We start from the raw sequence: 27,913 nt of genomic DNA on the forward strand, positions 1-27,913 counted from the left end.
GTGTGTGTGGCCAAAGGAGGGTCGGTGTTGCATGAGATGGTATTTTGAAAGGCCATTACAGGCAGTTGCATATGTGTATGAGGTCAATGAATGGTCGTAGCTATGTGAAATATGTGGCTGAGGTTTCAAACTGTCAACATGGCAACTGTGTGCGTGTGTATTGCTCTATTTAGGTCCTGGCAGGTCTTTGGGGTGGTTGTGTGGGTGTTTTGACCTACCAATGGTCGGGTAATGCATAGAAGTTAGCTAAAAATATATTGTTGTGTTTCTAGAGTTGGTTGATGTAATTTTTAAGCTGAATATTAACAGGAATGGTACAGGTAGGTATGTCCGAGATTGACTGAAAATGTATTAGGTACTGGAAGTTGGGGACTGTAAGGGAAAGGTGCAGAAATTTAGAGGAAATGTAGGTTCTAGTGGTAGTAGATTTAGGAACAAATCAAAGAATAGGGGTGGACGAACAAAAAGAAGTTGGATTAGGAATTCGATTGGTTACTAATATTGTGTTTTAAGTTTGAAATTTACTTTATTGGGCATGTGTGTGCTCACTTTCTGTTATTTCTAGATATGGTGAAGGATAAGTCTGAAACAGAACTTCCGTCAATGGAGTACCATACGTAAAAGAGGAGCTACAGTTCGAGGAGATGAAAGTACTGCACATACACACATACACATCGTACACTATTCACTTGTAACCAGATGCTTGCTGGGTGTAAGAAAAATTATGAATGAGAGATTGATCATTCTTTGAACAACTTTTGAAACACAATGAGTGTAACCCCCAACTATTTCTTTATTTATTATTATTATTATTTTATTTTATTTTATATAAATATAAATAAGTATTAATATAATATAATATAATTTAATTTATTTTAATAGAAATAATAATAATAAAAATTGGTAAAAAATTATTTAGGGACTTAATTAAAAATAATTTTGGAAAAAAGGGGTGAAAATTTGGGTTATGGGAGTATTTTTGAAAGAAAAATCAGAAACCGGAGGTCAAAACGCAATTTAAAAAAATTGTGCCACGTCAGCTGCCCGGTTAGCAGCCCCGGCCAACCAGGATGCGCTAGGTGGCAGAGACGCTGATGCGGGAGGCCACGCGAGAGGGAGCCATGTGGGCGATCTGCGTGCGCACGATCGAACGGCTGAGATCCGTTCCCGCGGGCACGGACGGCCCAGATCAAAAACGCGCAGGGACGGCCCAGATTGCATCACGCACGGACGGTCCAGATTGAATCGCGCACGGACGACCCATATTAAATCGCGATGAACGGTCCAGATTCATTCTCTATTTAATCGCGATCGGACGGTTCAGATTAAAAGCGATGGATGGCTCAGATCAAAAGCGGATGGGTATAAATAACCTTATCCGCACCCAAACCCAAACACTAGTCGCCAGAGCTCCTCCCCGGAGAAGACAGCCCAGCCGCCGGGGAGCCGACCGCCGCTACCCGCCGCCTTACCGAAGCAATTTTTGGCCGCCAAACGAGGTAAAAATTCTATTCTTTGCTCAGAATTTGACTCTAAACCCACCTATGGCCAAATCAGAGCGAAAGTACTGGCCAATTGGCCTGAAAATGCCGCTGAAGTTCAGCGGTGTCGCCGCAAGGTGTCTCGATTTTTGCCTCCGATCAGGCCATTCCCGATTCCCGTTCGATATGATTTTTTCACCGTTGTGATCACTGTTTCCTCCTCTACAGGTTGACCGGAGCAAAACACCCAACCGCGACGTGAGCCGGAGGTGCCGCCGCATCGAAGAGCCCCTCTACCAGTAAGTTTTGATTTTTCGTATTTTTTCGGTCCACCGAGGGCTCTATGTGTGTTTTCTCATAGGAACCGATGCAAGTTTGGTTGAATTCGGCCGAAAACAGCTAACCCGAGGTGGATCACCGCCGCGAGCAGCGACGTCATCGCCATAGCACGGCGGAGCCGCCGTGCCGGAATTTCAAAATTGGTCGAGTAGGCCCTGAGTCTGATTTTTGGGTTATTTGGGGCATGTGTAGGTACCGTAAGCGCGTTTCAGTTCCTGGAGAAAAATTCAGGGAACCTAGGGACCGCCCGTAGGAGTAGTGAAAATCTAATTTTCGGCATCAAATCAAGTAAGGACCCCTCACCCTATTTGCTATTATGGAATTGAAGTTTGAATAAATGATAATATTGTATTTTGTACAAATTAAATTGATATGCATAATTAATTACGGTTGCTAATGGAGCCCGAACCAGACATATTTCTCTGTCAATTCCTGTTTGATTTATTTTACAGTTTAAATGCATCATGGTATCTGCTTTATTTATTTTATGATTTTGAATGCATTAATCACTGCTTACTTCACTACTGTTTGATTTTGGAAATCTAAGATATGCTTACTTTGTTGGATGCACGTTACTTGTTTATGTATTCATGTTTGAGTTGGTAATGGAGACTAAGGACAAATAGGAATGGGATGTGATTTGATAAATGGATAAGATGACAGCCTCAATAGATATCCTAGGAGATGGTGGAGGGACCGGGTTCATAGAAAATCCTACCGTGAATGTTGTCTCATACTGGACGGGTTATGGAGACTTTATTATTTTGGCGCTCATACCGGACGGGGTATAGGGACGACCCACTTCACCCTCATACCGGACGGAGTATTGAGGTCTATTGTTTTGGTACTCATACCGAACAGAGTATGAGGACGGCCCTGAAATTAAGTTTGTTAAGGGGAATGGTTCACGTATAGCGAGGACCCCTATGGATCCCCATGGATACTAGTAAACTGATAAAAATGGGAAATTATTGTTTGATGATTTGAATATAAAAGTATGATATGTGCTATGTTACAGATTATATATGAATTCATGATATTTATAATGTTATTGTTTCCATAGGTTGTTTTTATAAATCTCACTGCGGTAAGTGGACGGTAAATAGTTTGATTATTGATAAATGAATTTGTTTAAATCTACTGCTCCATTGGTTGTTTTAATTTTCTACTAGCCTTTACTTCTGTGACGGTGACTAGTGTGATGTCCTTACTGGGCTAGTGTAACTCATTTCTTATTTAACCATTTCAGATCAGTAGGATCTAGTTCCAGAGCCCGATCCACAAGAAGACGGCGAGTAGATGCTAGATACCTTATAGTTTCTTTTATTTTTCTCATTTCTCGTATTTCTTTTAGAGAATTTATTCCGTGATATTGTTTAGTACTTTTAAGTTATTGTGTAAGGGATATTAACCTTAATTTTTTATTTCGCTTCCGTACTCATATTATTATATGTATTTCTTTTTGAATTTTCGGGACCGTTACAATGAGCTTGTGGAATAGAAATTGTACAAACTTCAATGTATGATGGAAAACATGTGGGAATGGAGAGATAGATAATAAATACGTCCCTTGGTAGTTATCGAAGCATTAAAATAATATACTCTTGATAAGTAAGTCATAATATTTGATTTAACAAGTTTAAATCATAACTTATTAATATATCAATAGAGTTACAGTAATTGGACTGTATTTAATCCGAGTGAGCTATTAGATATCGTAAAAAAAAAAATTATATAATAACTATCCTCTATTAATTAGGATAAACACATATTTAATATCCTATTTATTATTTTAATTTAAAAAATAGATTGCATACCTCTATATATGTGTGTGTGTGTGTGTGTGTGTGAATATGAAGAATGCAAATATATATATTAGTTGTTGACAATGAATTTTAGAGTCTATTCGTTTGTGTTAAATTATTTAGAATTTTATATTTTTAAATTCATAATATTGAAATTGATTATAAATCTGAAGATAGTAGTAAAAACATAACATAAATTTGAACGTATTTTTTATTATAAAAATAATTTATTGTTTTGTTATCATTTGTAAAAATTTCATTTTTTTTTTCAATAATTACAAGTTTTTTACATGCATACACACACATATATAAATTGAGAAAATCTAAACGGTTATCTACCCTTAAACAAATTAATATTTCTTTAAGTGGTTTTTATTATTATCCAAGATGAATAATTATTATTATTATTACTGTTGTTGGTCTACAACAAATAGCATAACAACCTATAAGGTAATCCTAAAATTGATTAGTCAAAAGTGAAGATAAGAAATTAAGAGACAAACTAAATCATTGCACTCGAGTTTTTCTTTTGTCGGGCAAATGCACTTAACTTAATGAGTTACGTGTTGCCCATTTCATCATCCAAGAGACTAATAACCCTCATCCACAATACGAAAAGAAATATTGCCTTTACCATCTAATTACATCACCTCTTAACATCAGCACTATAATTATCAAATGGGCTACTCAGAATAATATGTGAAGGACGTATGGATAATTTACTTGTAAACCCAAATGCATAATCAAAATTAACACTCAATTCTACTGTTTTTTTTTTCTTTTTTTTCAAAATATCTATTTGTAAATAGAAATTTCTATACATGGTTATCTTTGGAACATTTCTGTAATTTATTTATAAATTTCTACTTTTCAATTAGAAGATGATATAAATTTTTTTATTAAAACATGATAAAGACTAACCTCATAAACTTATACCTCATTTTGAAACAAATTTACTTTTTTTAAAAAAAAAAAATCAAACTAACTATAGACTTATAGATAGATATTACAAAATTTCTAACTTTGTCCCAAACATAATAAGAAAGACATAAACAGACGTGAGAATGGCAAACGAGTACAACAAATTTCATTCCTTATAATGGAGTTGAGTACAAAGGCAATACATATACACCCACCTTTCTCTTAAAATGAAATAACAAATTATGCCCAGGGGGGAAAAAAGGAAAAGAGAGGGGGAAAAAAAAAGAAGGAAAAGGAAAATCAATATGAAGAAGATACATGCTTACCAAATAAAAGAATTCGGATCTGCAGCTGTCTTCAAAACTACAGTCTGTGACCATTACAAGACGCAGCAGCAGCAGCAGGAGAGAGCACCCCTAAAGGAAATTTTTTATAAAGCACCACTAAAAGGAATTAAAAGGAAGAAGAAACTCACTTCTCAGGCACCATCACAATCAACTCCAACACTAACAATAGCTACTACGTTCAATTTTCTTTTGATAAAAATAAAAAAGGGGTAATATGGGATATGCTAAACATGGCAATCCAGGTACCATCTGAATAAAATCACAACTTTTCAGATGAGGATAGGAAAGATCCAATATAACATCATGGATTGCAGCAGGTTAGGATATGCAAAATAGCTGGATCATTAATCATTTCTTCCGGGAATCTTTGTATCTAGAATAAATCAACTTTCCTCTTCTGCATGTCTTGCTTCCATTTCGGTAATGTATAGAATGCTTCTTTAGTCATACCAAATACAGTCTGGAACTCCTCATCCAACAGATATGCCTAGCAAACAAACAGAGAGTTGTCAACACCAATCCAAACAAAAAGGAAGAAACTATGCCATACTCGTGGCGGCACCCACCTCTCTCCGCTTAAAATCAATTCCAGTCACTGGATTCTCCGATTTGGCCTTCAGTTGATCATAACTGAATGTGCTTTGAGTAGTTCCACTATCGTTCTCATCCTGCTCCTCCTCTTGCTTCACTTCTGAATCATCCCCGTTACTCTCCGTTACTGATGCAACTTCCTCTGCTTCCTTGACTTCTGAAGCTTCATGAGAACCCTCTGGGTCAGACAGATTAGTTTCATCCTTCATTTCAGCTGCTAGTCCAAAGAGTGCATGTTAAGAAGCAATAACTTACACACGAAGACCATAACAAATAGAAAAAAAAGAGCTACAGTGGGCTATCAGAAGATTAAACATCCTATTCTATCCAGTGGCATGTTTTACGTGTATCACTGTCATCTTAAGAAGATCAAAGAGAAATAATATATTCCTTACCAAGAGGGCTGTTTTCTACAGGAGTACTGCTACTGGATTGGGTAGGAGAGGTATCAGTTGATTGCTTCTTCTTTTCAGCAGTGAGAACTTGGGAAAGAGCAGCTACCGCTGCTGCTCTTTGTGATCCTTGAGCAAGGCCAGGGGACTTTCTAGGAGGTGTTTTGGATGCAGGCGATGAGTTAAATGCAGATGACAGAGCAGCTAAAGCTGAGGCCCTTTGTGTTGGTCCCCCTTGGTTCCCATTGGACCTATCCTGATTCTGCAGAAAAGCTACCTCATTAGCCAATAAGTCGGGACATAATGATGTGATACAGTAAATAAACTACTGCCTAATAATAGAAGCATTTGAAAGTGAATACAAACACCACATGATCAAACTTTGGGTCATAAATGCTGAAACATTAAATGATAAATGCATGAGCAAGAAGCAAGTATAGGAGTGGCTAAGAGCAGATTAACAACTAAACAGTCCTTCATTCTTTTTCTTCTTCCTCCCTCATTTGAACTCCTCCGACAAGAATGAATGTCTTCACTGCATAACTGACAAGACCATGAAGATGTCTAACAGTCCATTGGAAACTTTAAATATCTGGCTTTCAAGAGTTTTATTTTAAATCCCTTTTGCTTCATCTCCAAGTAAAATGCAATATAAAGTGACCTAAATCAAGCATACAACATTAAGTAGGTAGCATTGTGCCAACTTGACTTCTCAAAGTTGTAAACCTTTCCTTTATCATGCAGGAAAATAGAACCATAAGTTCCAGGAGTTCCTAAGGCTATGTTTGTAACAAATCAAGGATATTCCGAAATTCATTTGGAAATCCATACATAAATTTAACTAGGAGTACAAAAATCTCATCTAATTGATAAACATTGAGCTCATATGGAATTCTGAGTCAAACTATGATAATGCATTCAAAGTTCTATTTTGAATTGGTCCTAATTCTACTTGGAATTCCATATAATTTCAATTTTTGTAATCTTCTAATCACTTTTTTATTCTGCCAAGTTATACTATTTGTCTATTTCCAAAAGAATTCTACAATCTTGATTTTTAAACAGCCTAATAAACTCCTACCCAAATTCTGAGGAAGATATACTGCCTTGCACAGCACCAACAAAAGAAAAGAAAGAAAGATAACATATTGCATAATGGAAAAGAGTCAAAACTTTTTTAGATTGCGGTAACATGAAACTTTTCAAGGAAAAAAAAAAGAAAAAAAAGAAAAATAATAACATGAGCTTCATTACCGATTGGGGTGATTTCCCAGAAGATGGGTTAAATGCAGAAGATAAAGCTGCTAAGGCTGAAGCTCTTTGAGTTGGTCCTCCTTGATTCCCATTGGATTTATCCTATATCAACAAAAACATGAAGTATGACGCAGTTGACTTCATATAGCCTTCTTTTTTTTAAAAAAAAAATATATAAGAATAGTCTAAATGTATCAAACTTTGATGGTATCCAGAAAGAATTTTGCCATCTCCTTAGAATTTCAAATCTGGTGTTACAAGGATTTCTTGCCTTATTCTAATTTATTCAAAATTTGGGTCTTTAAATCTTACTTGTAACTGGAGTTTTTCCGCACATGTAGTTGTTTATGTCTCTGTGCTCAGTAGAAGCCCTCAAGTTCTAGAAGAAGTTGCCTCTTTATTTGATTAGGCTATCTATCCTTCCGTTCCTAGATGGCACTCATGTTCTAGGCTTCAAATAAATCCTTTGTTATTTTCATAAGCATCCACACTTCTAGATGGGGCACATGTTCTGAAGTTTTATCATGGATTTTACTCATATTGATCATGCATCAAATAATTTAAGCCATTTCTCTAAACTTAAACAATACTCCTTGCCTCCTAATACCGCCTTATATGTAGTCAATGGATCACTAGCAGTTCATATTATTTCTATGTTCCCTCATCTCTCTTTGACTATTTGTTAGTCATCTTACAAAATGTTTTAATTGTAGTGCTTTTTTCTTTGTGGATTCATGTTATTCAGAATTTGAAGACTTCGAGGCAGAGGAGGATTTAAATCCAATTGCCTCTATTATGTCCAGTCCACCACAACTCTGACAAACAGAAGGTTTACCAATTTCCTGTACTAACATCAATCTTATTCTTGCCAAGACACTCAAAAACAACCTATTTTCATAACTTCCATCTTTCAGGTGCCTCAGAAAAAGCTTCATGCTGAAGAAACAACAGATGTTAGTAGATTTCAGCTACCCAAAAATTGGTTGCCATAATCACTACAGCCATTTTATTATTATTCTTTATATCCTACAAGGTTAGGGTTCATTTTGTGCACGGAATCCTAATTTAGGTGTAACATCTTGTCCAAGATAAATAAAAGCAAACACTAACCTCCACTGCATGGCTTGCTCCAAATAATAATGCCACCTTCTTCTGAAAGGAGTTGCCTTGAACCTGAATTTTATGAAATATTAATTAAGGACACATTGAATATAAAAGCAGGAAAAATGAATACCACAGAGCATGGCATAAGGAATAATTTACTCTTCAAAGACGATTTCACATGTTGATAAAGCAAACCCAGAATTAAGTTCCTTGATCACGTTTTCTGCTTCTAACGTATAATGACATGTTTCTACCAAGTTATTTCCATGATTGATTGCTCTTGGATTATCATTTTCCTTTTTTGTTTTTGAAGTCTTAAGCACTCTCAGCAAGATCAGAAGCCAATATAATATTATCACATTATCAACATTTTATGATTTTCCAAGTGAGATTTGGTACTATATCTCCGTTATTTTTTTGGGAATAAAAGACTACATCTCCATTATTTAATCTGTTTGTTAAGACTGTACGGTTATTGGCATGCCCCTTCAAGCCTCATGGGTAGTTATACTTTCTCTCCAACCACACACTTCATTTCATAACCTCCTGTACTATGTTAGCAATATTACCGATTGCTTACACGGTACCGTGTAAAAAATATTATCCAACTCATGTAACTAACGATAAAGTTTTAAGTGCTCTTAAAAATTTTATATATATGCAATTCTCTGTTTCCCTGGCTGCCAATGCTCTATTCTCGACTTTGCATAATAACATACCTCATTTTACTGCTTTGACAAAGAAGTCAGTGACCATATAAAAAATTGGAATATATGCAAAGCTTAATGACATTTTATACTGGTAAAATACTATGGTCAACATACAGTAGCTTTTGCGGGCTCCCATAAAAAGTATGTTGTGAAGAAGCATGGCTCATTTCCTTCAGTGATTTTATATAGTGGAACTTTTGGGGATAAGCCCTCCAGTGAAGCAGCCATCTCTATGTATTTCTGCAAGGAACTTATACAATAAGTGAAACTAGATGAGAAATGGAAAAAAACAACGAACAAAATGGTTGGAAGCAGTACCCGGCCAATTTCAAAAGCATTTTGCTTTTCCTTTGGCTCTACGGACTGACCAACCCAAGCAAACACTTCAGCATGAGTGTCAAGAATCAACATGTCCTCAGTCAAAAGATCATCTTGAGAAAAATTGTAGATCTCCTCAACCTGTTAAAATAGAATATTGAATTGAATATCTAAGCTGGTAATTACCTGTAAAATCAATTTTGAATTACATTGACTCATCTCACCTGGAACTTTCCTGGCCGATCCACATGGGCAAAGAGATCGTTGAAAAAAGTTGGTTAGAACAGTAATCAGTTTTCTCAACATCAAAGAAAAATAGAAGAGTAGTTTGTTGATGATAGTTCCTTTTGGGCATATAAAATTGAAGCAGCACAATTAAGCTTATGAATAGGAAAATGCTACCTTTACTAAATGAGAATGAGAACAAATGAGGATCTCTGACAACCTCCTGAGAAACTTTCTTGCTGGTATAACTTTGTTTTCCTCCAAGTGCAAACCAAAATGACGAGCTCTCTGTTCCTTCTTTGGCATGTTTCAAAGTAACTCCAGGCTGAATTAGTAAAGAAATTTAGTTTTAATTAAACCACCGATAATTAAGAAAAAGAACGAAGTTACACCAAGCACAAATAGAAATGTCTTGAACAAACAAAAGAAAGCATGGGGACTAAAATATTGGCAAGACAATTTAACTATTTAAGCAAATTAACCTGACTAAGTTTATTGACCAATAAAAAAAAAGTGAAATCTCCCAATGAATAGTAATCTCAAAATTAAATATACATTCTGAAGGATAACCAACAAAGAATAACATTTGTTTGGAGAAATTTTACACTAAAAAGGATAGGAAATTTTAATTTTCTTTTTCCACTAAAAGGAATAGGAAATTTAATTTCCTTTTATAATAGAAATAAAGTTTTGGGAAAGTCTTATAATAAGAGGAAATAGGAAGATTTCCTATTTTCCTAATCCCTTACCATGACCTTCATCTGTGTGCGTCAGCCTTTGATGAGAATGAATTATTGTTTTTTGAGATAAAAATAATGTGTATAAAGTATAAGGCACCAAATGGATACCACGCATGTGTAAAATATTTAAAAATAAGTTAAAAAATTAAAAAAAAAATTCAAAATCATCTCACCTATATAAACCATGCTCTAGACTAAGAGACTCAAAAATATGTATTGATCTATCTCTAATTCTGATCAAATTCTCCACACACCCATCAAACGCTCTGTAATTTCTCCTGACGAGGATGATATCAATCAACCTAGAGATAGATCTAGGCATTCTTACCAAACAAGGGAATTCCATCATACCTTCAGGGAATGAAACAATCATAAACAATCTAGATGGAAAAGTGAACAGACATCTGGCATTACCAAACAAGTCAAGATAGATGTTACTAGCTATGATGGTCAACTCGATTATGATGTCCTCCTAGATTGGCTAATCAGCGTGGAGGGTTACTTTGAATTCTATGAGGTGACAGACATAGAAAGAGTCCGGTTTGCTAAGATGAAATTGAAAGGGTCAGCTAGAAAGTTTAGCAAGTTGTCTAACTGAATCGTGAGCGCCTGGAGGAGCCCTCCATAACTTAGTAACATGTGATGAAACAAAAGCTCAAAGAAAATTATTTATCAACCTACCACAAGAGATGATTGGTTGACCAATTACTTAGTCTTAAACAGTTGACTTCAAGTGCGAGTGATTACACATGTCTAGGTTTGAAGAATTGCTACTTACGTCTGCCTTGAAGAAAAACCTTGCATCATTATTACTAAATTTATCGATGGACTTAGGGCAGACCTTAAGAGACAACTCATGCACTATTCCTCAGATTCACTGGTAGATGCCTAAATTAGAGATCTAGAAGTTGAGAAGTACAATAGGAATCTTGTAGTCTCCCTTGCATGCTACCAAGGACACGACCAACTCAGTGAATGGCACATGATGGCATTTGTAGGAATAATGAATCTAGTATCTCCAATCCTCAACCTACAACCAGCAATTCTATTGTTCCTTATCCTAGGGGCTCTTCCAACGATGTATGACAAATAGGGTTGATTTATCCAATTAGAGATTTGGGAAGAAAGACCTAAATATCACACTTAGAGTTTCTTAGATATCACATGTGAAAAGTCTTAAACATCATATTTAAAATTGATTACATCATGCACCAGAAAAGTGAGAAATTCTTAAAAATATTATTGAATATTTAAATGAACAATAAATGAAATTACAACACTATTTATAATAATCTTTAAATAATTTTTTCTAACTGGAATTAAACTATAAAATGATTATATAGTAGAATTAAGAACACTAATCTTAATACAAATAGAAAATAATACTAATAAAAATAAACTTCTGACCCTAATAAAAATATAATTTTAAATTACTAAAATTATAATAATACTCTAAATAATATAATAATAGGCTCTTAAATAGTATAGCTGTTCTATATTTAATGTAATTATAATTTCTAATTTATTTAAGAAATCTAGTAATTGAAATCCAATATCTCCAAGTTTAGTTCTTAATAAAATTCCTTCAAGTTTTGTATTCAACTCTCTTTGTCTTATATCACATTCCTCAAGGTACAAGGGATGAAAATTACTGGTAATCCATCAGAAATTTGTGTTGGTTAAAAACTAATTCTTTAAATATTTAGTACAAAAATAATCAAAAGTACTATTAAAAGAGAAAACAAAAACATCAAAGTTCTAACATCATGTTCTTGGTTCTTGTTCTTTCTCTTTTATTCTCTTTTCCGAAAAAAAAGACGCTCTTTTAGGGGGTTTTCAAAGATAAAGTTGGACCAGCATTTAAAAGGAAACAAAATTCAATTTGTTTGTTAATGGAACCTAATACACATTATTTGAATTACAAAGCTTAGTCAACTTCACATATTTGACTTTATAGTATTCGAGAAGAATTTATATATACATATAATATTACTCTTTTGGGTTATTTGGAAAGAGCAGAACACGAGGACTTTTGAGGGGATTGATGATGCTAATGATTTTGATATTTTAAAAAATAGATGGCTCTAAACCCTTAATTTTTTATTACAGGGTCATCCTCTGATTACATTAGAGGATTTTGTGTAACTTGTTGATACGTTAATAGAATTGTAAGTGTCGTAAACCGGCAGCACTTCTTTGGTGCCTATATTTATACATGTTACACTTTATATTTCAATATATACATATATATACACATACGTATCACAGTAAAGCTAGGCATAGTTTATTACAGTTAAGCCAAAAGAACATTCTATTCAGTAAGAAACAAACCTTCAAGAATTCAGCAACCTTTGTAGCTAATTGCTGCTGCTCATAAGCACTTTGATTTCCATGCCAAATGAAGATTGAAGTGCCAGATTGCAGAAGAAAACACTCGGTAGAGTTCAACAATGTTGCCACCTAAATTAGAATAATGTGTGTAAACAGAGCTTCATGAGAAAAGAAGTAATAGACATAGAGGCTGGAAAGTAAGGGGCTGATAAAACAGAGTTAGATCTTGATTTAAGAAACAATCAAAACAACTAATTAATTTCAGGAGTTATCATTTCTAGTATATAGATGCCATCAACAAGGTCCTTTTGGTTTCACATATTTAAAACCGTCCAAAAAAAATTCCATAAGATTTAAACTACTTAATTTACATGGTATCATTGGTACAAGGCGTGATCTTTTGTTTCTTTGCATGTGCAAGACTAAATCTAGCACACTCATTTGAAAGTTACATCAGTGATTGAAGTAGGTACTTCAGTTCCAATCTAAAAAGATATTTAGAAAAGGAAAACTATGTTTTTTTTTTTTAAAGAAAGAAAAGGAGACCTATGTATTTCCTTCTTTTCTTATTAAAGAAATGTTATTAGAAAGAGAGAAATGAAATAAAAAAAGGAGGATGATCATCCTACAAAAGCATAAAAGAAAGACCCTTTAATACAAGGAAACAACCCAATCCTTTGCCAAGTAGACAAACAGAATTCCCAGGAAAAGACCATGAACCAGATGGCTGGAAGAAAAATATGGATATGTAAGTTCAAAACAGCATGAGGTGGTACTAACAAAGAAATGCAATCAGTGATCAATTTTCAAACGTTGAATTTGAAACAATTTTTATGGCCAAAACAGTAACCAAGTAGATTGTCATGTATCCAGAGAATTCAAATATACAATAAAAACAACTAAAGACAATTTAAGACATGAAAATTCAGACTTCCAGGAAGCCAAATGATAACACACCGCATCAACTTGCAATGCTTTATTGTTATGAACAGCAGTCCCAGATATCCGAATCAGTGCAACACTTTCTGATGTATATGTTTCATCCTGGACACCCTTCTCTGCTATGCTGTTTTTGTAACCGGAGCTAAGACCCCCCTATAGGATGAATTCAATCATTTACAAAACATTGCACCTCCATCTTCCAATTGTTACACAAGAATCTTACTAAAAGGATCTTTTTTCAGAATGATAAAAAAGATTGCTAGAGATAGGTTTATGCACAGGCCAAGAAAGTGTAACCTTGAGGATGACCATAGACTGAAAAAGTGCAACAAATTGTGGTGGCTCTTTATCCTGGAATATGTGACCCTGCAGGAAATATGCATTACAGATAGCTCTCTAATGGCAGATACCAACTTGACTAACAAAATATAATACCTGAACAGGTCTTCCCTTTAGTGAGTTTGACATTGTATTCGCCAATCGAATTGCCATCTTTTGGTCCTCCTACATAATTTAGATGAAAAAGAGGGGGGAAAAAACTTAAAGTTGTTAAAGTGAAAGAGGGCATGATGACGATGCAAGTTAATCAAACAAAACAACTCAATAACTTCTAGCTTCCTAAGGATTGAAAATTGGGTTGAGAGAGAGAGAGAGAGAGTTATATAAACTGTACGACGGACAGCATGCAGAATAAGCATATGCAGCCAGCATATTGAATCTGAGACATACAGATGCATGTAAACTAACAGTGGAAACCACAAGGATGATCAGGAAAACAGTCATGTGATAATCTAGCAGTACAAGATCCAAGCACTTGTAACTAAAAATACTGTTTCTTTTTTAAATAAGCAACTAAAAATACTACTAGCAAACAATAAATACAAGAAGCAAAAGAAAGACAAACAAAGTCATAGAAGAAACTTCCTTACGCAGATGGACAAACAGATTAAACACTACAAGCAAAACAGAATACAGAAAAAGGAATATTTGGCCTGTCATAAAAGAGAAAGTCAGAACAAAGTGGGTCTAACCATATTTAACAAAGATCACTGACTCTGAGAGGTGATGTCCCAGATCAATTTGATATAGTTTCTCTCTATTATCTCGTTAAGATCATGAAGAAAGATAGGTGGCCAATAGCAAGATTATAAAACGGAAACCATGAACCCAGGCACAGAAATTCTGACTAGCTAATTAGCTCATAGTTGAATATACAGATGACAACAAACATCCGACAAAAGATGTCCTGCAATACTTGAGATTGGGTTGAATTTTGATACCTTAACCTATGAACCTTCAATTACCTTTCAGTGCTGGATTTCTGAAATTAAGTCTCAGCCATAAACTGATTTATCTAATAAATTGATGGTTAAGACTTATTTCCACGTAATGTTAATGGTAAAAAAATTATTAAGTTCAAGGTATTATATATTTTAAACCAATGCATCACCAAATTTTCCTTTGACTTACGGATTCTTACAAAAAGAAACGTTTCTTTTTTTATATTTCATATGTGAAGGCTAGTATAAATATTATAAAAAATCATCTGACAAATGGAGGCAGGCAGCTTATGTCTTTGTTTCAAGACACTGGAGTTTCACAATGCATTTGCACTTTTGGCAATTACAATATTGCAGGGCATTTTTCATATTTCCTATGTGAAGACCAGTATAAAGATGATAAAATCATCTGACAACTGGAGGCAGGCAACCCGTGTCTTTGTTTCAGGAACACTTGAGTTTAACAATCCATTTGCACTCTTGCAATTACAATATTGCAGGGCAATTAGATAATGGCTTTCTAGTGACAAAAACTAAAAACATCATTAAAGTACTCCAAAAGCCCAACCTCCAACAAGTAAATTACCTCAATGCTATCTTTTCCAAACCAACAGCATAAGAAGTAATCTTCCTTCCGATCACCATGGTGATAGGTATAAAGAACAATATAGCAGTCCCCACTATAGAATTTACCAATTTCTTCTTTTGGCAAAGGAGTCTTGGCACTGCCATTGATGCACCATACCTACAAGATAAAGAACATCAATATTCCAAAGAAATATCATTAACCATCAGCATAATCAAATAAAGAAAGCAGCAAGGAAGGCAAACTAATCAACTGGACCTCCAGCTTTCCACCTCCTTCAAGCAGAGGTGGGACTTCCTCATTTACTGGAGAACTTTTTGTCATGCCCTTGACACCAACACCTTGTTGCTTAAGCAAAGCTAGCAATACATAAAATATAATATTCAATAATGCCAACAGAGAAAGTTTTAAATTTCATTAATAACTAGAAATGACTCTACCAGCTACTTTTCCTCTTCCTTCCTCAGCACCGGGAGTTGCAGAGCCCAAAGGCCAAGAGCCAAAATGGGACTTGAATGAATGCGTTTCATAACCTTGGATGAGACGAGTTATGCGTGTTGCCTTTGGCCTATTTTCACTAGCAATAAATTCCTGAAGAAAAAATCCACCAGTAAGCACTTGTTTTAGTATGGTTGGAAAAAAATCAACGTTAAGCCCCTGCCATTACCTCAGCGACTTGACTGGCAGCTTTTCTCTCCTCAACTTGTGTTACCCGACCAACCCAAACAAATACCTCAGCACCACAGTCAAGAAGATAGCATTTGTTATTTTCCAGCATGCCTTTGGATAATTCACCTTCAAGATGCTCCAGCTGACCATCATTAATGCTACAGAAACAATCGATTGCTAGTTACTACCACATCCTTCTCTCTCTCTCTCACACATGCACATCCAGTTTAAGAAATAATAGAGTAATAAGAAACTTATAAAAAAACAAAAAAAAAAAAAGAGAAACAAAAACTACAGTTTTGCTTGACATGGCTCACTGTTAGATGCCTGATCTTGAAACAACATCAAAATACATACCAAGATACTTTAGTTACCCTGCCTCCAAGTTATAGTCATAGTGTATTACCATGACCAGCATTCTAAAACTACAAGCAAAATTATTTAAGTAAGAAGCCTCCTCGCACTCTATAGTTTCAAGTTTTAGGTTAAAAAGTTGAACACCCTAAATTTTTTTTCTATGCTCCTAAGTAATATCTGTATGAAGCATGATCATAACCTAGCACCGTTTTATAAGGTTCTTTCCCTAGGTTAGGCCGCAATGATATCTTTCTTTTTTTTGAAATAACAGTCTGCAATGATATCAAATAAAGAAACAGGATAATGACATAATCAAGCTTATTCTGAGTTCCTGAAATATCATTTGTTGTTTGTATCAAGCAATCAAATCAGCCTCTCAGCCCATGAGTAAATTTAAAGATCAACTCTGCTTATATTATGGCAAAGGACTATGCAGTCAGTCGTGCAGAACTGTCAATCATATATAGAACTAAAAGCAATGGTGCAAGTTGAGAATATGAATCAGCATCTGTTCCACATATGGAAGTGATGGACGAAAAAGAAAAGTCAAGCATACGGAGAACTAAAAGCAATGGTACAACTATTTGGAGAGGGGCTACCTCAACTTGAATAAGAAAGTAGCTTCTAACACTAAAAAAGGGTCATGCGTATAGAGACTAAAAGCAATCTTACAAAAAGACTACAATACAGTAGATAAAGATTACCTGTAAAGTTTAGCAGGAGTAGTCTCAGGAATAACATCATCTTCACTGGCAACTTTCTTCCCAATTGGAGCAAAGCCACCAAAAAGGACCCAGAATTCACCAGAATCTGACTCAGTATCCAACTTCCCATCATCTGGAACGGAAAACACAATACTTGCTCATTGGCATGATGGTTACGAAATAGGAACAACTGATCTTCTAGAATATGAACTACTAGTTTAAAGATACAAATTCATCAGTTCTTGCTGCAATGAACCTAAATATCTATCTCATGGTTAATATGTGAGAAAACGAAATGCTGACCACTGTAGCCATAAACAAGTACTTACCGACAATTGCAACATTACATGTCCCATCATGATATTTCTCCTTCAAAAATTGAATTACTTCCAAGGCTTTGGCCCTCTCTTGAATATTAGAATTTGCACCATTGAACTGATAGATTTTATCTTGTGTATCGAGGATAAATACATCATCATGATTTAATGAAGATCGAGCAAAAGGAACCTGTTACCAAAAAGAAAAAAAAAATCAAAATAAACACAAGTCTAAGGCCTAAAATAAACTCTAATTAAAAATCATATGTTCATGATGTTCAACAAAGACTTTGGTACCTGCTTCAATCTGACAACACGTTTGCCTCTGCAGACATACAACCGTTTCTCAAATTCTTCTTCTTCTGGTTGTTTGAATCCGGATGCAACACCACCCTCCAATGGAATTATGCATGGTTTGAAGTATGATAAAAATTTGTCAGATTCATGACCTTGAAGTTCCCTGTGTTGTACTGCACGCCCTCCAAGAACTGCATCAAGCTCAACCGTCTTAATAGCTGCTGTTCCAGCTTCATCCTATGATTATTAGTCAAAAAATCAAGTGAGGTCATATTTCATACAGTTGTATTGACTCTAACTGCAATTCCAAGGAAAGTTTAAGCTCTTTGCTCAAACTTTCTTTCAACTTACGAATATGTATATATAAATATGTATACGTATATATACACACATGCACATATTTATATACATAGATTAGAACAAAGAAAAAAGGAAAAACAGTTAAGCATGCATACCTGAGTGGTATCTTTTCCAATCCAAAAGTGAATATCATATAGATAAGCGCCTCCCTTGCCAGGTGATGTCTACAGAATTAGGAAAGAAGAGCAGAAGAAGATATGAAATGCAAATCAGAAAATTGCTTTCTCCACAAGCAGTTCAGACATGGAAATCTTTCTCCCACTTTTCTGCTATTTTACAACACTTGCCCACCTCCGGTCCCCCAAACCAGAAACAATAGAATGGAAAGTAGAAACAAACAACAGGCAGGCAGAAAGGAATTATACAGGCATGTCATGTGTCACACTTCAAAAAGTTACATTTTTTAAGAACACTTGCAGGGGATACGTACACACAATATCATATGTGCTGTGCAGGGAATTGTAAGGATGAAAATGTGCATACACACGTAAACAAAGAACAAGAGAGGGAATACCTGCAAGATGATGTAAGAATCTCCCATATAGAATTTCCCATGTTCGGACTTGGGCACTGGAACTGGCTGAAAATTCTCAATTCGCCATGTTTCAGTGCCTCTGCAGGATGTTAAGTTTAACGATCTTAAATAGAAAACAACATGATTGATCTTTAATCACATCAACAAAAATAGAATATACTCCCTCAAGAACAAGAAAATAAGAAGATCATGTATTATTTATTTATTTTCTCTCTGATTGAGTGAAATAAAACAATCAATGTTAGCTCATTTGGCCACTAGGAGGGTGTACATCAATTATATACACAAAGGATACATTCTCTGTCCAACTCCCTGAAATGCAGGATCCAAAACTTTCGTCGAGCTAGACATTTTTGAAAATATTTCTTTATCAGATTTTTGTCCAGGAGTTAATAATAGATACAGAAAGCTCAGTAGTCTGCAATCTGGAAGCTGTAGAACAATACACTTCAGTAACAGAATGATGATTGTGCATGGACAAGGGAAAATTCAAGGGCAAAAAGGACCACAAGAAATTAAAATTTTTATTAAATCTTAAAGCTAGAGAAAACAGTATATAACACATGAAGCAGCATGGCAGTCATATGACTGGCTATCAGGTGCCATATAAGCAGAAATTATAAATTAAAAGAGAAGGAAAGATTTTTAAAGAAGATCTCAGAGTAAGGTGAAAAGAGAAAATATATCTTGCTCTTATTGCACTGTCCACCCACAATGAACATAAAAGAAAGGGGTGCAAAGAGAAAGATAGAGCTCAAATTTCAGATTTCCCCATGGCAGAAACCTACATGATTTTAACACAAAAGCAAATGTATTCATCGAAGCATTATGGGTAACCATTTTTTCTCTATTGCCAGTTTCTGTCAATTTTGTTCTGGTTCATGGATATATGGTGCTTCAACAGTTCAATTCCTTTATTACTAGATACCAAGACTCCAGAATTAATAATTGTCAACCATGCTCCTCGATATCTCCTTCTTCCAAGGCCATTTCCTCTGTGAGTTTCCATTTGATCATTATGCTTTAGGCTCTGAGTGATGAAATCCCATTATTAGCTCAACTTTCCAAGTCAGTTAGATGCTTTGGAAGTTAGAGCATGTATCACTTGTAGATTTTCATTTGCAAGGACCAGAGGAAGCAATAACTTTTAGAATTTGGATCGTCAAGAAAGGGAAATTCCAGGAGCTGCTTCAAAAACTGCAGCATCACATATTCTGTATCCTCCAAATCTATATTATTTGATGCTCGACCAATTGGCAGCACTAACCCAATCTAAAACCTATTGTTTAATATATAAAAGTGATCTAATCTAAAAGCCATCATTGAATATATTAAAGTGACTACATCCATGCTGTCACCAAATCCTCATTTCTTCACCTTGTAATAATCTTAGCCAAAGTTAAAAGTATGCTTAGTTGATTCTGATTTACAAAAAATAACAATCATCTTGATGTTGAAATTTCAGATTCCTGCAGAAATTACATCCAGACCAATGCCAGATAACTTGTTTAAAAAGGAACCCAACCTTTCAGTAGAAATAAGAATATGTAACACTGTTTGCCACTAAACATCTTGTGTTAAAAGCTCCTGGACGGACATGGTCTATCAAATATTCAATTCTAAGGAAAGCAACCCATCCTACATCCAGAAACTGCCTGAATCCTAAGCACGTACTAGAAGAAATGCTCATTGTTCAAAACTGCAGCCTCTTTGCATGTGTCTGATGCAAAGATTTTGGAGGAGCTAAAAATAGTTGACAAGCCTCAAATATCTCTGAAGTTAATGTTTAAAACCATCCTGAGCAATTGCAGTTCCGTTATTTGTTAACAGGAGAATGCAAAACTAAATCCAGATTTCCAGTTGACATCGTGAGCACCAATCCAAACAGCAATCATCTTAATCAATAAACAAAGAACAGAGAAACCGGGAATTTTCGTTTAAACCATTGTCAAATCGCTTGTGATTGTAACTCCTTTTCTTGGAAGCTAGCTGAAAACTTTGTATGGGCCTTAAAGATACACATTATATTACAAGAAGATCTATACAAAAAAACAACCAAACAAACAGGCGAGATAGACATGATAAGGCAAATAAAAATATAAGAGAAACAAGCTTGTATAACAAGATCAAACCAGAAATTACCGAACAAAACAGAAAACCACAGAAATTGAACCGAGATCACGCAGGAACAGATCGATAAAATATAATCGGAGAAGAAAATAACAGAGATCTACATGAATTTGAACAAATTATCAAAACGATTAACCTGATCGGGGCCATAAACCAAAGCACAAAAGAATATAGAACGGAGGATGAAGAGAAAAACAGGTACCTGATAGATCTATCTGTATGTTGGTGTGTGTGTGTGTGTGTCAGTGATGATGGGTTTGGAGGGGAAGAAGGAGTAAGCAGAGCTGGCAATAAAGAGGGATAGAAAAGGAAGATACGTGAAAAGAAAAGTGAATTATTGCCGCGGGTTGGCTTTCTCTCTCCAACTTTTTTGGTTTTTGAGATTTGTAAGGAAAAGAAAATTCAGAGAGATGAATGAATTATGAAAAAGGTGAGAAGAGAAGAGGACGAGAAGAAATGAGAGGGAGAGGGAGAGGGAGGTTGGGGATGACACAGTCGCTATTTTAAGGCAATTAAAAAGATCCGGTGACGATGGCACCTGTCATGTTAGCTTCTTCTTGCTTACTTGGATTGAATTTTGTAACCAATCGGAGACTAATAATTATATTTATTTTATAATTAATAAATATTTTTTTGTTCAAATCATATTTATGAGATTAATTAATTAGTGAAGTTCTTTCTTATGAAAATGGTTTATTTAATTATTAAAATATATTAATTTATATTTAAAATAAATAAATTTGGGTTGGGGAAATATTGTGATGGCATTTAGACCACTAACCAATCTATTTCATTTGTAAATGGACCCCAAAAATTATCCATGGAAAAAATAAATGTCATTTATCCCATACCTATTGTTGATGAATCCTCTAACCATACTACTTTCATTATATATTATGTATTAACGATAAATTATAAATGAATTTATCTCAATATTTATGTAATTGAATACCCAAATAAATCTAACTCATTTAGTATATTATATGTAGTTCCTTTTGTATTACATATATTTTATTTTTTTTATAAAATTTAAATGTTATGTTAAAAGTATAATAGTATTTAACAACATACTTGTTGGCAATGTAACATATGTTATATCATATTAACTAAATAGAGTATTAATGTATGCTTATACAAATGACCAAAGAAGTGACAGATTACATCACCCCAAATTTTTTTAAAATTTCAATTTCAATTTCTTTTCCTAAAAAAAATTTAAAATTCATAATAAATAAATAAAATGTTGTTGTGGTGGGTCCAGCCTCATGGTCAAAACCATGGAGATAAGTCTTGGTTAATGTTCAAATATGTGTTTTTATTTAGAAATTTTAAATAATTTTATAATATATTGCATTAATGTTTTATTTTATTAAATTATATTATATTAATTTTGACAATTTATTTTTTGTTTAATAGCAAAATCTATTAACTTATCAATTAAATTTGGAATACTGAAATCAATTTTTTTTGGGGGGCAAATTTATCAAATTCAATATTAGTTAAGAGAAGTATAACGACCCTGAAAACTCCAAATGTAATAAATTATAAATTTAGTACGGAAGCGAAATAATAAATTAGGGTTTACATTCCTTACACAATAACTGAAAATAGCAAATATGGTTTACAGGAATAAACATTCTAAAAGAACAACTAATAATAAAAAAAATAAATAAATTAAAAGTAAACAAACTCAACGTCCTACTCGCAATCCTCTTGTGGATCGGGTTCTGGATGCTGGTCCTCTTGATCTGAAATGGTTAATGAAAGAGTGAACTACATTATCCCAATAAAAATATCGCGCTACTTACCCACACAGAAATAAAGATTGGTAAAAATCATAAAAATAACTAATTGATCTCTTAATTTAAATAAATTTGTTTGTCATAAATAAAATCATTTACTGCATACTTACCGTAACGAGATTACCAAAAATAACATATAGAGTCAATAACATAATATATATATCATAATTTCATATACGATCAGTTGGAACAACAACCTTCCCTTTTTATCAGCCTACTAGTATCCATGGGGGTCTATAAGGATGTCTCAACTACGTGTAAACTCTCTTTTTTATATTTTCAATTAATGGATCGTCGCCATACCCCGTCCGATATGAGCGTCAAAAGATACCATCCCTCAATACCCCCTCTGGTATGATGGTGAAATGAGTCGTCCATATACTCCGTCCGGTATGAAGGTGAAAAGATACAATCCCTTAATACTTCGTCCAGTATGAGGGTGAAATAGGTCGTCCACATACTCCGTCCGGTATGAGCGCCAAATTACCAAATCTCGATATCCCGTTCAGTATAAGAAAACGTTCACGGTAGGGTTTCCTATGTATCTGGTCCGTCCACAATCTCCTAAAATATCCAGTAAGGCTGTCGTTTCATCTATCCACTTAATCAAATAATTTTTCATTTACATTTAATTTCCAATTTCTCAATTCAACCGTAGTCACAATAAATAAGCAAAACATGCATAAAAGGAATACAATCGCATCATTATACGAATTTCAATATATTATTATATACTCAAAAATTGTAAAATCAGACAATCGGTTAAACATATCAAACAATAATAAATAACTGGTTCCGGCTCCATTAGTAACCTGTAATTAATTATGAATGTTTTCTAAGTTTTAAAAAATACTATATTATTTAAAATTAAACTTCAATTCCATAACAGAAAATAAGATGAGGGATTCTTACTCAAATTGATGTCCGAAATTTTAAACTTTTGATTGCACCTACTAGCGGTCTCCGAGTTTCTTGAATTTTCTTTCGCGAATTAAAATGCACTTCAAGTACTAGAAATATCTCGAAAAATCTAAAATCAGTGTTCGGAATCCTTTTTGGCCAATTTCAGAATTTCAGCACGGCAGCTCCGCCGTGCTCCGGCGATGGCACCGCCGCCTGCAGCGGCGGTTTGCCTCGGGTCAACTGTTTTCGATCCTTTTTTACCGAATTAGGTCGATTTTGTACCAATCCCTGCAAGAAAATATGTTAAGGGGTATCGATTGGTCGAAAAAAGTCGAAAAATCAAAACTTATAAGTATCGGATTTTTTCGGTGCGACGGCTCCACTGGCTCACCTTCGTATTTGAGTATTTTGCTTCGGTCAACTTGTAGAGAAATGAATGGTGATTACAATGGTAGAAAAATTACACAAAATGATAATTGAAAAGGGCTTCATCGGAGACAGTTTTTACTTTTTTCTGCAGCGCTGCCGCCGGGCTTTGCCTGCGGTTTCTGACCAATCAGCCGATTTTTTTACTCTTATTTGGCCATGGAAGTTTTTAAAATCGAATTTCGAGAAAATAAATTTTTTTTTTACCTCTTTTGCCAGTCAGAAGTGGCTCCGGTGCGGCGGCAACGACAGTTAGCTCCCTTCCCGGCAACTGGGTCTTCTTCTTTGGCAGGGGGGTCTGGCGGCTAGGGTTAACGTTTGATGTGAATATAGTTATTTATATCAGTTTCATTTTAATCTGGATCGTCTATCGTGTTTAATTTGCACTGTCCAATCACGTTTAAATAGAAAGTGAATTTACACCGTTCATCGCGATTAATTGTGACTGTTCGATTGCGTCTGAGGAGGGAACGGATCCGGACCGTCCGACACACGGGAACGAATCTGGACCGTCCAATCTTAGACACGCGGGTCATCAGCATGGCCTTCCGCGTAGCACCGTGTTAGCGTCCTTTGCCACGCGGCGCGCTCTGCTTCGTCGAGGCTGCTGAATGGGCATCCTACATGATATAATTTTTTTAAATTGTGTTTTGACTTCTAATTTTTTATTTTTCTTTCAAAAATACATCATGACAAATTTTCACATATTTTTTTCAAAATTATTTTTAATTTAATTTTCTATTTAATTTTTTTTATTTTTACATTAAATAAGAATTAAAAAATTATATTTATATACTTATTTTAATTACATTAAAATTAATTAATTAATGGTATTACAAGAAGGGAACTTAATAAATAAAATTAAATTTTTTTTTTGGTGGGGTGGAAATAAAAAATAATTATAAAATTAAGAAGGCCAGGTGTAGCCTGCAGGTGATATAAAACGACAATCAACAAGAAAATTTTAGTGTCGTTTTCAGGTGATGTTCAAAAGGACATCCATAATTTGGTAAATTAAATGCAATAAAATTGAGAATTTCAATTTATTCAACAAGACCAATTAGGTAGGATGTAGCATCTTTAGCTTCTAATTGGATTGTTGTTCAAGATTACTCCATTTTCTAAAACATTGCCTCTAAGCATCTTCTTCCTCTATTATATACACACACACACACACACTATATATATATATATATTATGTAGATTTACTATTTTATATTAGGGTTAAAAATATTAACTTTTTACCTGTATAATTTTACTAGTTAAAATCACATGAACTTATATTGTTCAATGTTTGATTATCCAAAACGAGTTAATTAGTATTTTATAATTTTTGTAATTTACAAATAATTAATTCTACATTATTTTTAGATTTATTACAAACATAACTTTAGGATGATAATGATGGACTTTCTTCAATGTAATAATTATAATGTTTTCGAGTGAAATTATATTTCATAATACTCAAATCTTTTTCTGTTCGGTTAAAAAAAAAATGGGTCATCTATGTTAAAAAAAAAAAAAAAAAAAAACTATTCCAATGTTGAAATTTGAATTTGATTTAGGAAGGTTATAAATTTATCATTCAATAATTTACAAGCAGAAAAATTGATAACTTTATTAATTACAATATAATCTTCAGTTGTTTTCAGATCTATACTGAAATTATTTTGAAGAAAATTATATTTTATGATATACAATTTAAAAAATTACATTTTTTAAGGAGTTAGAAATTAAAACCTACTTTTACATAAACAAGTAAAAGTAAAGTAAATTAGAAGGTTATTGATGACGACAACTAATTATTTTTATTATTGAATATTTATATAATTGAATAGTTATAATTGTAAATATATATATTTTTTTCATATACATAAATCATAAAATAATAATAAAAATATAGCAATATGTGCAACTTTATATATATATATCTATATAATAATTATATATTTATATTAGTCAAACAAGTTAACAATTTGCTTTAAACAAAATTATAGTTAGTTAACTATATATATATATATACCCCTTGGAGAGGATTTTTTTTTTTTTTTTTTGCAGAGATAGAGCACAAAAAGTGATATATATATATAATGTAAGAGAGTGGAAATAAAATATAAAATTTGCAAACAATTTTGCAGTGCCTCTCCTTTCCCATGTGGGAGGTTTCAGATTATTCTCCCTAAACAAATATAACATCCCACGTTTTGCATTTTGCTTTATATCTATATCTATATCTATATCTATATATATATGGATTTGACGGTCGAGATATATCAAACTTTACCCAATACTAAATATGTCTATATGAAATATTATTAATTTTTTTAGCCCACCACAAACCTTTTTACTATCAAATCCAAGATTTTAAATTTTTAAATATGCAAAGTTTAATCAATTATAAGATGTTCACCCAGTTCGTTTATGATTTTAATTTCTAATTATTTATATATATATATATATATGACATTAATAAAAGTTTGACATCGTAATTAATAATTAAAAAATATTTAAATATAATGACTCCAGAATTTTAAAAGAAATAAATAATAAATTAAATGCGGAAACGAAATAATTAGTTAGGATTTACATTTCTTACATAATAACTTAAAATATTAAATAGTGTTATGAAAGTTATCATTTTTTAAAAAAATACAAAAATTAAAAAAATAAACAGAAAATAAATAAAACTAGTATTCTACTCACAACCCTCTTATAGATCGAGCTCTAAATCATATTCTTCTTGATTTAAAATTGTTAAATAAAGAATGAGTTACATTAGTATAGTAAGAATATCATGCTACTCATCGACACAAAAATAAATGTTGGTAGAAAAATAAAAAATAACTAATGAATCTCTTAATTAAACAAATTCATTTATCTTAAATAAAATTTTTTACCATCTACTTACCGTAGTAAAATTTACAAAACAACTTATAGAGATAATAACATAACACAGATCATGATTTCATATGTAATCGATTTGAACAACAATTTTATCTTTTTATCAGCCTACTGGTATCCATGTGGGTTCATAGGGATGTCCCTACAACGCGTGAATCCTTTCCTTTAATATTTCAAATTAACGGGTCGTTCTCATACTTCGTCCCATATGAATGCCAAACTATTAAACCTCAATATTCCGTCCATTATGAGGGTGAAACGGGCCTTTCTCATACTCCGTCCGGTATGAGTACCAAATTATTAAAACTTGATATCCCGTCCGGTATGAAGTAACGTTCGCGGTAGGGTTTTCTATATACCCGGTCTGTCTACCAACTCCCAGTATATCCAGTAAAGCTGTCGTTTTATTCATTCACTTAGTCATACAATTTTTCATTTTTCTTTAATCTCTATTTTTTTTAATTTAATCGTAAATATATAAAACAACCAATACATACATTTAAAGCTATGAAATCGATTAATCAAATACTATCATGCATTCAAACCGTAAAAATAATCAACAGAAACAACAGTAGATAATTTCTGGTTCTGGTTCCATTAGTAACCCGTAATTAATTATGGATATTTTTTAAATTGTACAAAATACTGTATTATTGTTAATTTGACTTCAATTCTATATCAGATAATATGATAAAAAATTCTTACTCAATTCAATGTCCGAAAAATAAAACTTGTTGATTGCGCCTACCATTGATCTCCGGATTCACTAAATTTTTTTGGGGGATTAAAACGCACTACAAGTACCTATAAATATCACAAAAAATCCAAAAACTGTGTCAGGACCTCTTTTTGGCCAATTTTGGAATTCCGGCACTGCTGCTCCACCATGTTCCCACGACGGCTTGCTTGGATTGGCTATTTTCGGCCAGTTTTGCATTAATCCCTCTGAGAAACACGTTAATGGGTCTCGGTTGGCCGAAAAAAAAAATTGAAACTCACCGATGGTGGGGCTCCCTGGTGCGGCGGCTCCACCATCTAACTTTTACGGTTGGGTATTTTGCTTCGATCAACATGTAGAGAAGAAAACGGTGATCACAATTGTAAAAAAATTTCGCATAATGGAAATCGGGAAGGGCCTCATCGGAG

At 33.8% G+C, this 27,913-nt stretch overlaps 1 protein-coding gene across 1 annotated transcript; it reads right to left on the reverse strand.

The window, feature by feature from the left end:
* Positions 1–4,690: 4,690 nt before the first annotated feature.
* VLN2 (villin 2) lies at positions 4,691–21,225 on the reverse strand. Its single transcript, XM_022047463.2, has 24 exons — positions 20,938–21,225; positions 18,901–19,037; positions 18,585–18,684; positions 18,166–18,234; positions 17,711–17,947; positions 17,426–17,603; positions 17,097–17,229; positions 16,034–16,193; positions 15,807–15,957; positions 15,625–15,725; positions 15,367–15,525; positions 13,936–14,004; positions 13,798–13,866; positions 13,516–13,653; positions 12,559–12,687; positions 9,665–9,812; positions 9,487–9,497; positions 9,263–9,403; positions 9,059–9,184; positions 8,241–8,303; positions 7,131–7,232; positions 5,880–6,138; positions 5,460–5,698; positions 4,691–5,380 (listed from the first exon to the last, which is right to left on the reverse strand). Exons 2-24 carry the CDS (start codon positions 18,954–18,956, stop codon positions 5,267–5,269), a joined length of 2,952 nt encoding a protein of 983 aa, XP_021903155.1. The 5' UTR covers positions 18,957–19,037; positions 20,938–21,225; the 3' UTR covers positions 4,691–5,266.
* Positions 21,226–27,913: the final 6,688 nt, after the last annotated feature.

This window comes from Carica papaya, chromosome 8 (genome assembly GCF_054855325.1).
Source record: "Carica papaya isolate Zhongbai chromosome 8, ASM5485532v1, whole genome shotgun sequence".
NCBI lineage: Eukaryota > Viridiplantae > Streptophyta > Magnoliopsida > Brassicales > Caricaceae > Carica > Carica papaya.